General features: G+C 44.2%; 1 protein-coding gene across 2 annotated transcripts in view; it reads left to right on the forward strand.

Annotated features, from left to right (window-relative positions):
• The window catches only part of csmd3b (CUB and Sushi multiple domains 3b), a 240614-nt gene that overhangs the window by 33109 nt on the left and 194465 nt on the right, over window positions 1–13040 (forward strand). For both annotated transcript variants that reach the window (XM_058047094.1, XM_058047093.1), the window contains exon 2: window positions 12689–12911. In XM_058047094.1, the coding sequence (XP_057903077.1) occupies window positions 12689–12911 (223 nt within the window). The remainder of the gene's footprint in view (window positions 1–12688; window positions 12912–13040) is intronic.

The raw sequence follows: 13040 nt of genomic DNA on the forward strand, positions 1-13040 counted from the left end.
GGGTACTGTCCACAAACCAGAAGTTAAAAGGGAACAACAAGATGGAACGTCCCCATGTGATAACACATGAATCTACAGTACTGTATATTATGTCTTATACCTCAAATGGCTTTTTAAACTCCTATCATGTCGACTATATTGGCTAACATCAGTGTAAAGGTGACTATAGGGGTGCTATTTCATGTCTACAGGGCTCTAATAATGGTAAAAATCTACATTTTTTATGCTCTAACTGCCAACACATTCCATTTATGAAGACGGCATCCTTCCTCCCGGGCATTCGCTTCTCACTTTCAGGTCTGGAACCTAGTAAATGCGATAAACGAGGGATTGTATAACAGGAGGGCAGCATTAGTCTGCTCAATACGACCATGGCACGGACACAGGAGTTCAGAACATATTTGTTCGGAGCATATTTAAATCAGTGATTAATTAAAAGTGAAAAAAGAGAAGTACCTTTTCGGTGAAGTCTACTACGCTAAACATGGCTGACAAGTCATCTCATGACGTGGTAATAAACTCCTCCTGGCTTCAAGTGCTTCCTTCCAGCCGAGCAAGCAGACTTATCTAGGCCATGCCTCTGCAGGATGCTCGGCACACGCCAAACAGGTGTTTCCACAGGTGTGCTTTCTGACGTGATTAGGTTAAACATGCAAATTGGCTTAATGAAACAAATGATTATCCCATCAGCCCGTCCTGTAAGCCATCACGGTCAGCGCTCGCACTCGCTCCAAATTCTCATTCATGTCATCTCAAGGAATGAATGCAGAAGGGGTGTGGGGGGGGGGGGGGGGTGAGAGCAAGCAGGAAGGGCTTGGATGATGCTAACTTTTCTCCTTTCTACAAAAAAATAAAGTTCCTTCCTTATGTTCACCGAGCCCATGAAGTAACCTTTTCCCTCTTTCGTCGATGTGACATCTCGCTCTCTTCGCCATTTTTCGGTTAATTAAAATGTCAGAGCGCGTGTGAACAGCACCCCCCCCCCCCCCCCCCCCCCCCCACACACACACACACACACAATGACTCAACATTTAAAGGAACACCAACACAGTAGCCTTTTTTACTCTGCGGATGGAAAAGAAGATGTGGTACTAATAAGATGCCTCAAGAACAACATGGTCTTATCTGGAGCTGATCTCCAAGGTTTGTTGGTGATCAAGTCATGATCAAGTCAAATTGTTTTGCTCTGTGTCCATGCGCCTCCAAGATATGACGGATTAGCGACACGTTTTTTTTAAACCTTGACCATGGACGCTGTATCTGGCAACATGACCTGCTGTTGCACGCTTGCATCGTACAGGAAATAGTCGTTTGTCTTTTTTTTTTCAAAATATGTTGAGGTTGTTAGGGAAGTGGACATGGAGGCACGTTATGTCCAATGTTTTATTATTCATATTATTGTTGCTGCTAGACTACCCAGCATGCTTTGAGGGCACTGGTAAATAACACTTTTTTACAGCTTAGATGTTGTTGACCACCCAAGTAGTTGCAGTAGTGGTGGTAGTAGTAGTAGTAATAGTTGATATATGTGACGTGGTAACATTTTGTGTGTTGTTTTTGTTTTGTTGCACCGTGAGCAAGCATATTGTTCTCTTTGATGACCACCCGTATAGACGGCCCCTCAACCAATTTTTTTTAACCCAATGAGGCCCATGAGTCAAAAACTTTGCCCACCGTTGTACTTGAATGTCTTCGATTCATCGATATAAGTACACGCCTGAAGTACCTTCAACATGCATTGTTGTTGTTGTCACATAGCGGCTCACTTACTCTCTCCCTCCTGGTAACTTCCTGCTTCGCACGCCCACCACCGCCAGCTGGCTCGCTTGTAGCATGCACGCCGCCTGCGACGTCAGCCATGTTTGTCATCAGTCACGTCGGCGTCAAGTGTTACGGCAGCCAAGACCTTCGGTTTGCTGTGCACATGAAAACACGCGTAGCTGCTTTGGAACAACGAGAAGGAAAAATAGTTTCCACGTACTTGTCACATTCTATGTATTTCTCCTCTACTTGTTTCTCCACCTCGCTCTTTCTCTCTTTAATACCATTATTGGAACCATCAGCCAGAGTGGTGGCATTTACTGGCCCTGACGCTCTCTCTCTCTCGCTCTCTCTCTCTCTCCCTCGCTCGCTCTCTCACTCACACACACGTGTATACGGGCAGGCTGCCCACTGCATTCTAAGCTAATGAGATTGGCAAAACGCCACCTTCCCAATATCAGCTGCAACCCTTTCCCCACTCTTGGTCTTTTTCTCTTTCTCACATGCAAACAAAGTACAGATTTCCGCCTGGAGACACAAAATCAGGAGACACCTAAAAGACACACGAGGAGTACAAAAAAAAAACACAAGAAAAAAGGAATAAATCAGTGGCGTGCTGTTTGAAGGGGAAAATGGAAGCAGGCGTAATGAGCTGGCAGCGGTTTATAATGTGAGCAAGGCATGCTGGGAGATGATTGATTGAACATGTTTATTGGATTGATGCTATGATGTGCTTTACTTCATATTGTGGCAAAGTCAAGTTAATTAGGGTTGGAGGTTGGGAAAAGGCACCATGCATTGCTGTCACTTGAAGCAATCACGAGTGTTTAAATGTCGGCTCAGTTAGTTGCTGCCTAAGCGGGTTGCGGTGGAAACTAGTACATCTGTACTACATATGCAAGTAGAACCCAGATAAAAGTCCTCTCTGGAGGTGGCGTGGCCCACCATTGAAACACCAATGAAGGAGGGTACCCCTCTGGCACCCCCAAGTTTTAAACCTTCCATCAACCAAGTCCTGTGTATTTAGCGACATACTATTTTAGTTTCCATTGCAGCAACATGTGTTTACTCCCAGATGAAATATTCATGCTGTCATACATCCCACATGGATGAAGTCCTTCTAAGCCGTTTTCTCCTCTTCTTGCATCTGCAAATCTGCTTGAAAACAACCTTGTGTTTTTCTTCATTGTGCCTGAGCCTTAAATTCTTCATGAAGTGGTGACCCACAAAGCCATGAAAGTTTAATTGCAGGCGAAACACTCGTTATGTACCACAGTCATCCTCAACCACGGCACCAAAAGCCACCTTTGCTTGGGCTTTTATTCCAAAATGCGTGTTCTGTGGTGTTGCTGAGATTGCAAAGCAGGTTTGAAAAGCCACATGAGTAAAGTTAGAGGCTGTTGTTGGTTGTCTGGACAAATAAATCCTGCTACGTTTTGAATCGCGGTCCAACAAAATGTGACAGAAGCAGATAAAACCACATTTGGTTGTTGCAAACGCTCTTCCTTTGCCAGCATCTCTGGTGTCTGCCGCAGCTGGGAGTCATTCATCATTTATCAGAAGACATCAATCTTTTACAGGGGACACTGCAAAAAACAGGGAATATTGTTCAATTTGGGCCAAGAGCCAATCGAAAGTGTCCTGGCGTTTAAAATCGGCATGTGTTCCTTTTCAGGAAGTCGAGTGAGCTTTTCAAGGAAACATGAAAATGGCTGTTATTAATTCTTTATGTTTATGTATGACATGAATCATGCCAGTTTGGGTTAGCAATGAAGCACAGTCAACTACTAACATCTAATCATCCTTAGAAGCGCTTGGCTTCCCGTCAGCCTACCTGTTGCTATGGTTACCAGTAAGTGATGAGCTCACGCTTTCATTTACATAATGAAAAAATGCTTAAAATTACCTGACTTCTCACTACAGATGATCTCAGAATGTGAGTAAAGCCTGCGAGAACCTTTTTTTTTAGTTGCTGTCCAAGGTTCTGAAATCAAACTCCTGCAGCTCCCATTTGAGACTAAGGGGGCGCTGTTGGACCAACTGCAAGCCATAATTTGGTGGAAGGCAAAGAGATTCACAGATATATTTAGTGTCTATATAACTTTTTCATGTCTTTAAAAAGTGGAAGATGTCTCTGATGTTACAGTCAATAAATGAATCGGAATCAGCTTACATGACTCCGCTTAAATTAGCTTTCACTTTACATACATCTGTGCCCAAAAAGTGAGAAATAAACCATTAAAAGGTGTGTGTAAGATGTTCCCATGATGTCCTACATGCCTGAAAAAGATGTTTGGCTTCATTGTCATGACGTGTGTGCATGCAGGGAATCCCTTAGCATCATCACGTGGACTTTTCATCAACTTATCTGGCGTTAAAGATGAGACAAAGCTCAAAACAAAGAGATAAAACTATCATTCCTCTTTCCTTCTGGGATCAATAACGTCAAAGCCTTCCTCCGGTGTGTAATCAGCTTCCTGTGGTAACTCCGTTTGATCCCGTCCACCCAAATTGTTCATTTTCATTACTTCTCCCCCGACTCATCAAGCGCTCCGGTGTCATAACTAATTGGTGGAACATGCTTGTCTTCAGGCTGCGCTTTTTATAGATTCATCATCACCTTGAAAGGATCCATCGGCCGGTCTAGACTTGTGATCGGTCACTGTGGCGCGGGCCCGTTCTGCACATGTCTGTATTGATAAATCAATGGCTGCCAATGGAGTCAAAGCGAAGCACCAATTACAGCGAGCCACTCTGGCGCTGTGGACCCGGAACCCAGTCATCGCCTTCATAGCTGATTCATTCTACTTTACTTCTGAAGATTTCCAATCAACAGACATCTGGCTAAAAGGGTCACTGACCGTTTAGAGATACTGGAATATATTCCAGCATTGAGTGCTTCCATGTTTGTTTTGCCGTTGAAATGACCGATTAATGTGCACCAAATGTAGTGGTTCTTCTCATTACCTTCAAGGTGTGGTGCGTGTGAGAAATTCCAAGTCAGACAAATCGTATCACAGGCGACACAGCTGGGGTGCATGTCTGACACCCTTTCAGCCGTCAGTGTGCAGCGGATTTGTTTTTTCACGAGTGCGGCTAATCTGTTTTTATTTTTCAGCGTTGAGTGCTGCTCTCGTTGTTGTTGATGTTTAATTGACGGAAGTGTGTAATTTGAGGGTTAAAGGAGCATATTCATTTCACTGTTGGTGAGACAATAGACCGAAATATCTCCTCCTACGTGGAAGGAAGCAGGTTGCTGAGACAAATTACTGGATTCCCTTTGATTCTTAGCTTTTTTTTTCCAATTCAAAACCGGCTGTCAAATCCGCCCTCACCGGCCATGCATGGTTTCTCAGTAGAAGGGAAGCAAAAGTGAAGCACTTGCAGGCTTCTATTAGATCTCACCCCCTCCAAAAGAAGCTCATCTCTAACACGCGCCTGTCCCTTTAAGAATGTCCTCCAGCTTTACATTTTCTCAGGAATGTTCCATGTGTGCATTTAATGGAAGGTTCAGGCATGCTATCCGTACAAGAGTAGCTATGTATCATTTCATTGTGTCCAGAGCCGAAAAGAAGAAATTAGGTCCAATTAACGTGGAGAGATAAAACGGCATTGTGTTTTTTTTAATCCATAATTAGAACAAACGCTTCCACAGCGGCACGTTCATTATTTCTAATTATACATTTATGTTGTGACAACTGCTTTCAAACACCACAAGCTTTCTCCATATGTTCAGACTGGCTGCCAGATTCCAGTGCACACCCAGCGACGCAGCCAGCAGCGAGACGTACGCTATGTTATGCATTTTGGCAAAGGTGAAGCGTGAGCAATGCAAGTCGCTGTGATTTATGACAGGACGAGAACACGGTGCATCAGTGGCTTTCTTCCCATCCAGGGTGTTTGCACGCTGAGGTGACATTTGTAGTCAAGCTGCTTGACATTTGTCACAGTAACGCACGGCAACGCATGTAAAAAGCACAACTCCTCACACTATTTTGAGATTTAGGATTTTGGGCTGAGTGAATTTTCAGTCAACAAGGATGTTGTGATAAATATGCATGTGTTGTGGTTTAAAGGGTCCTTGACATCATTTGGCAACTTTGCTTAAATATGGGGTCAGTATAATATTCATGAAAATGGTTGTCATGCCAAGGTGTTGTGCTGCTGGATGTTCATTGTATCCTAATGATACCGTAGTTTATTTTCTTTTTCAAGAGAGGAAGGTTGAAGTGGCACATTCCAAACCTTTCATTTTTTCACAATGTGGCCCTCGCTGGAAAAAGTGTGGACAGCCCTGCATTAGCCAAATGTAAGCATTTTGATGAACGGCAAATCTGACCTACATTCATTCAACAAAGGTAATGTTTGCAAGCTGCAAAGTCACAAAAGCACTCCTTGACGTACTGTATCTTTTCAAACGGATAATGAACACATCACTGATAGCTGACGACAGTGTGACGGTTGCCGTTAGAAATGAAAAGAGACAAACATGCGTCACAGAATCATTAAATCCCTCCTAAAAAGCAGACTTGGATCCAGTATATTTAGGCCATTGTTGTATTACTAATGACTCTTCAGCCTCCTTTGTCTTAAGCAAGGCTCCTTACAGCGTAATGAGAGGAAGTGTGGGGGTGTGTGTGAGAGAGTGATTAAAGCCGCTACGCCTAAGCCATGCCATTAAAAGAGAAAGTCAATCAGATGTTTTCTATCACCTTTGCTTCTTTGTTTATACGCCGGCATAAACAAGTACTTGCATGAACCCCACAGCCGCCGTCGCTGCGCTACGCATGTTGCAGTTATTCCTCAAATAAAAGCAATTTTACGCTTTGATGGCGTCACGCCGTCACGCCTGGCCCAGCCCACTTTGGGGCAAAACTTCTCAGGATAGGTCAAAAGTTACCATGGCGACATTGACTGGCCTCAGTTTCCCCGGAAACGAGCTCACAACATCTCACTAAGTGGATTTTCTTTGATTTATTGACTTTTTGGTGCCTCATTAGCAGGATGATGGCACTCAATAGCGCCCCCCTTAGACACCCGCTATGTGCTGCGTTGGCTAGTCCACTTTTTAGCTTTTTGCATTTTATTCATTTCTATTACTTTTTTAATTGTTGTTATTTGTATGTATTTATTATAACACTATTTTTTCCTTTATTCATGACTGCTTGAGCCACTATCATTACACTTTCATATTCTTCTCTCTCCACGAGAAATTGCTGTCATTCAACCACAGGAATTCAATCAGTAACTGCTGGGTCTTCTAGAAGGGGCAACATTAGATATACATACGTCTATAGTCATGTCATCATCATAAAGTCCCACTCGGGTCCTGAGTCATTGTTGTCAAAGCTAAGTCGAGTCGGAAGTCTCTGATGATATGGCAGCAGGAAGTCACGTGGCTTCACGTGGCTTCACGAGTCCACTCTTCGTCCTCTCCACTCCTCCGTGACTCCTTTCCTTCCATGCCTTTTTTGACCAAATGTGTCTCCAGCTGACCCGCTTTCAAGCATGTCAAAATATAAACCATGACTAATCGGTGCTGGTTTTGCAGTGTCAAACGCGTCTGCTCGGGGCTCATTTAGCGATCCGCCATTACAATTAACGCGTGTCCGCCTGCTGCTGTTGTGCTCATACAGAAAAGAGACACTTTATGCCTCAATATTATTATTTTTCTTGCCGTTACTTTAATACGTAGTACCCCATTTTGCTGTTTGGTCAAAATGTTAAATCTACCCTATTTGGATGTCATCTCACTGTAATGTTGTGGAATTCACACGGGAAAGTTCTATTAATATTACTATTTTCTTACAAAGATTTCAAGTTAGTTCAAGAAACTAGTTAAAGTATATAATATCATTTGTGGAATTATAATATATAATAATCCTATTTTCAGCCACACTGAAAAAAATGTGGAGTGTCATTTACTTGAGAAAAGCTAGGTAACAATTTGCACGCACAATTCCCAAGTAAATTTTACTTGGGAAATATTCAAGTAAAATGTACTTCTCAGCATGGATTATTTTTTAAATTAAAAATACTCTTTAACATTACTTGAGATTTACTGTCACAGACACAAAAGGTACTCTCTTTTCTAGTAAATTTAAAGAAAGTTGTAAAATCAATACATTAGTTATGTAAATATTACTTGGTGTCAGTGATCAAATTTACATATACATAAATGTGAGTATACAAAGTTACACACAATCATCAAGTAGGGCATTTAATAAAGAGTGAGATTTTAGAGTAAAAGAAGTTAAATAATAAATCCTTGTAAAATTTAAATTAATATTTGAGGTAATAATTACAGGGCCAAAAAAATCTTTTTTTTCAGTGCAAGTCCAACCATGAAAAATTACAAATATCCACATTTTATTGTATTTATTTATATTCCCCTTCAAGATCAATCTTGTATATCAAGATTTGAAAAATATAAAAAAATATGGAAATGTGTATGCAACAGGGCTCACTCCGTTCATGCCGTTGTTTTATGGACCAAAGGTGCTGAAAGCAATGCACAGTTAATTTAGATAGCTCCGGTTTTGGTGTCTGTAAATGAGATAGCAACCTGTCCAACTTGTCCTCTCCCATCGCCGAATGTAACCACCATTCTTAGTTCAACCTTTCCCAATCCCCTCTCACTTCCTGACTGTTTTCCCCCCTTTTGCTTTCTCCTCATCTTTATTCACATTCGTGTCTCCACCGGTGATTGACAGCCTTAGAAATTGATTTTCAACCCGCTGTGTTCCTTCTGTCTCTCTCTAGGCATTTCCCTTATTTAGCCTCAACCACTCCAGGGTATAGTCTAGACCACAAGCTGACTGGAGTGGTGTAATTCTTGGCTGACGAGCGTTCCTGACAGCCCGGGCCCGATGGGACGTTTCAAACACGCCGGCGTCCTCCCGCTTGTTCTCTCTGGGTTCCTGCCTTGGACTCGTCGCTCGCTCTTTTTTCCTTGCGTTCTGCTTTGGCCCTCGACTGCTTCTCTTTCTCTGCTTTTGTTCTGTCGTCCAAAACCTCCCCAAGAAGAAATGTAGAACCAAACCCCCCAGGGCCACCGAGAGCTTTAAATTAAGCCCCTGGAGTCGGCGCACCGCACCGCTCTGAATACCGATTGGGTGGTTTATGTGTCCGCTGTGATACGATTGGTCAGTTGGCTCCACGGGAAAGCCGGTCTTTAATCATGAATGAGAGCCAGTCAGATTAGACGGAATAGTCCTTAAAGCCAGTCTGCTATCAGGGAGGTCCCTGGAGAAGACCAAGACGAGGCTGATAGATGAAAGAGAGACGGCCAAACGGCCAAGGAAGAAGACGTGGATGGATTTGGACTGCTTGAGGATGACGGAGGTGTTCCAAGTGGTCTTAAACGGTCCGCGGGTCCCTTTCACATGAACAATAGCTCGGTTTCAGTGTTTCAAAAATAAGCCCATTGATCACAAGGTTCCCCCCCCCATGGAAAATGGCAGGCTTGGTAATTGATTCACCACCCCCCCCCAACTCATTCCCAGTCATCCTGCCTACTGCGGAATGTATGTGGAGTCAAATGATGCTTACTGTATCGCCACTAGCTATTTGTGCCTTGTGATTGGCTTCAAGTATTGTCCTCGCCTCGCCGTAATGTTTTAGTCACAGGCGCTAAGCGCTAGCTGCAGGGGATGTTTGCTTGTCCCCGCATTAGCGAGGACAGCGGCGGTAGGATGCATGGTGGGTGCGCACATGGGAGCTTCTGAAAACCAAACATTGAATTAGGTGCCAACGTGGGATAAAACGGAGAAAAATACACCAATGCTACTTTGAGCTTCTTGACATGACATTCCCATCCATCCCCGTCACGAGGCAACAACGTCACCACAACACCACAGACATGTGCAGCCTTGGTTAGCCTATGCTCCTTAGCATGTTCTTCCGCTAACATTGACGACTGGCTTTCATTTCCGGTTAGCGTGCGGTCAGAGTTGTCCTCCAAAAGCAAAGCGTCATCCAGCAGAGCCAATATTGAGAGGCCATGCTGCATGTGACGCCATCAGTGGGAGGAATGCTTTGCAGGAGAACAATATCCGTCTGAGAAAGCCGAGTCCAAGGGGAGAGTGAAGTGGAAATGGAAACGCTCACCTGCTGATTCATTTTCTCCAGCTTCCATCCGGAGGCGACGCTCTGCACTCACTTCCTGAGTGCCAGGGACACTTTGAATGCTCGCGACAACCTCCACTCACGCGTTGATATTTCAATTCAGGAAACATCATCTGTTTCCTACAAGGCGGGGTGGGCGGAACGCACTGTGGGTTTCCTGTCTGCTGCGAGACTCGCAGAACGCTACGGAATTCATTAATCCACACCATGCGTGAAGATTTCCGTCTTTGTCTTTAAGCTTCTTTGGTCCGCTGGGAGGTTTTTGCTGAGCGTGCACGCTATTTTCCGTTCCTCATTAGCACCGTGGCATACCTGATTCGACCCACAGATCTCTGACACTTTGCCAATTAGTGTCTTTGTGCAAGTCTTGGGGCTCGGAGTCATACTGAAATACCGTCTCTGAAAAGCCGGTTTTACCACAGCGGAGGCTGCCAAGACCCTCGTCATGAACTCCCGATAAGTCACCTTAATGTCGGCCTAAGGTTTCCATCAGATGGTTAATGATGGAATTGTAGGCATCAGACATCGCCCCGGGCTGGCTGATGCTAATTTGCATACTGTAGGTCGATTGGGTAGGTAGGTAGGTAGGTAGATTGGGTAGGTAGGTAGGTAGATTGGGTAGGTAGGTAAGGGCACACCGGCTGGGGATGAACATGGTTGACAGTCACAGGCTGTTCTAGTATGAAGACCAACAATGTTAGCTTTATTTATTGTCTTTACGAAACAAACAAATGTTAACATTTTATATTTGCTGAAATATCTGCCACTTTATTTAGCTGTTTTGTTGTACGTATCATTTTTAGCTGCAGATCTCTTGGCCAATAAGAAAAGTACTTTTCTTGAGAAACGACGTAACTTGTAGAGTTGTGGGCTGGAGTCCCATGACTTGAGTTATTTTTTCATTCTAATGTCGGTGCTTCATGTTTAGTATTTATCAGGATCTGCCCGATACCTGACCCCTATGTCCATTGTTTCGCCAATCACTCAAACCCCCAAAAAGGAGGCGAGGTCGACTCTTAACTAACTAACTAACTAACTAACTAACTAACTAACTAACTAACTAACTAACTAACTAACTAACTAACTAACTAACTAACTAACTAACTAACTAACTAACTAACTAACTAACTAACTAACTAACTAACTAACTAACTAACTAACTAACTAACTAAGTTTAAAAGCAGAAGTACAAACCATAGCTGCAAAGGCTCTGCTAGCTGACGGGAGGCCATATCTTGGACGATGGTTGAAGCGCCGTCAGATGGCTTCCAGCGATAGCGTGGCCTTTCGGGTGGCTGATAAGGTTTGATGAGTTGAAGCGCCATGTTTTTCCCCTCATTTGCTGCAGCTAGCTCCTGAAATGTCTTCCCGTGTTTGTTTACCAGCCGGCTCGGGGGAGGGGCGACAGGCCGTGAACATCACAGGTGGGGGACAAAAGAAGCGCTCCCCTCGCCTCATTGGGGAGTTTTTGAAATGACCATTTTTTTTACATTTTGTTGATCCGTATGATGTCATAATTCTTCATCGGACTGATAATTATCGTACTTGTAAAAAGACAATACACCGGGACGTACTTCCTGTACGTACACCACCTAGTGTTCAAACAGCCAACTACAGCAACCAATCACCAGCAATGAAAGACGGACACAACATCCAAAGGTAACAATAATATTGGCAAAATATATTTGTAGCGTTTGAGCTTTGAAAATGTCTCCACTTAACCAGCTGACATTTAAAAGAGGAAATGGTGCATTTAACAACACAACCACTCAACATGTGCTATTTTCTCGGAGGTGGGGGTGGGGGTGGGGGGGGGTGCTTAGACTGGGGTCCATCCAGGTTACGGATGTTGAAATTGGAAAAAAAAATGATGTGATGAGTGAAAGGTCAGAACAGTCAAGGTGATTACATCCTGGATATTTGTGTCCATGTTTTGTTTTGGTTTCTTCTGTGTGTGTGTGTGTATGTGTGTGTGTGTGTGTGTCTGTGTGTTGAAAAGCGCTGTCAGTTTCGGTCTAGCAGTCAGCATAATTAGAAATCTCTTTTACCCCCAGTGTCCTCTTCATTCTCTCTCTCCCCTTTCTATATTTCTTGGTCTTGCTTGACTCGACATCCCCCCCCCCCCCCCCCAACGCTCCCGTCTCTCCTCCTTCCTGAGTGATGACTTTTAGATCATCTTTTCTTTTTTCCGTGACGGAACATGTGGGGTGGGGGGGGTGGGGGGGGTCTTATTCTCTATTCTCTCTCTGTTTGCTCTGCAGTCCGTCTCCGTCCGGCTGCCCCCCCCACCCCACCCCGCCGATGGGATTTAATGACTCCACTTCATCTTAGAGCGAGACATCCTCTAATCTATTAAGTTCAGATGAAGCCCTGATGGACTTGTCAGCGAATCCGCCCAAGCGTTGCTTTAAACGCGGCTCCAATAAGCCAAAAGAGCGGCCAAGTCTTGATGAGGCCTGATGAAGATACTGTACTCTCGCTATCTGTGAGGTTATTCTTAACTCCTTATTGACGTATTGTCCCCCCCAATCATATGAAGTAGGAGGAAGACCTCTCAGAAGAGCCTTCAAAATGACAGCCAGAGTGAATCGATAGCCATTTTGCAGTAATAGTTTTAAGTATAAAACTGGCAGACGGCCGTGCTTCCCTACAAAGTTGACAGATGAGAAAAGCAGCCGTTTAGATCAGACTTGATTAAAGAAACTTACTGAAACAATCATTGGGAAGTTGAGGAGGCCAAAAAACTCCAGCAGCAACATTTCTGCATACTATACGTTCTCTAAACTCCTCCTCCTTGCAGGTTTCATCTACACATGTGGCGGCACGCTGAAGGGCCGAAATGGCAGCGTGGAGTCGCCCGGTTTTCCCTACGGCTACCCCAACGGGGCCAACTGCACCTGGGTCATCGTCGGGGAGGAAGGGAGTCGCATCCAGCTCATGTTCTTGTCCTTCGCCATCGAGGAGGAGTACGACTTTCTGTCCTTGTACGACGGACACCCGCACCCTGCCAACTTCAGGGCCAGGTACGCTGACTGTGTTTGTGAATTCAAGAAAACAATGTGACCCATTTCAACCCGTAGAGGGCGCCGCAGATGTCATTTCCACGTCATCTGGCCCAGTAATGTATCGGTGAGCCTGACAAATTTTTAGAT

The sequence above is a fragment of the Doryrhamphus excisus genome, chromosome 14 (assembly GCF_030265055.1).
Source record: "Doryrhamphus excisus isolate RoL2022-K1 chromosome 14, RoL_Dexc_1.0, whole genome shotgun sequence".
NCBI lineage: Eukaryota > Metazoa > Chordata > Actinopteri > Syngnathiformes > Syngnathidae > Doryrhamphus > Doryrhamphus excisus.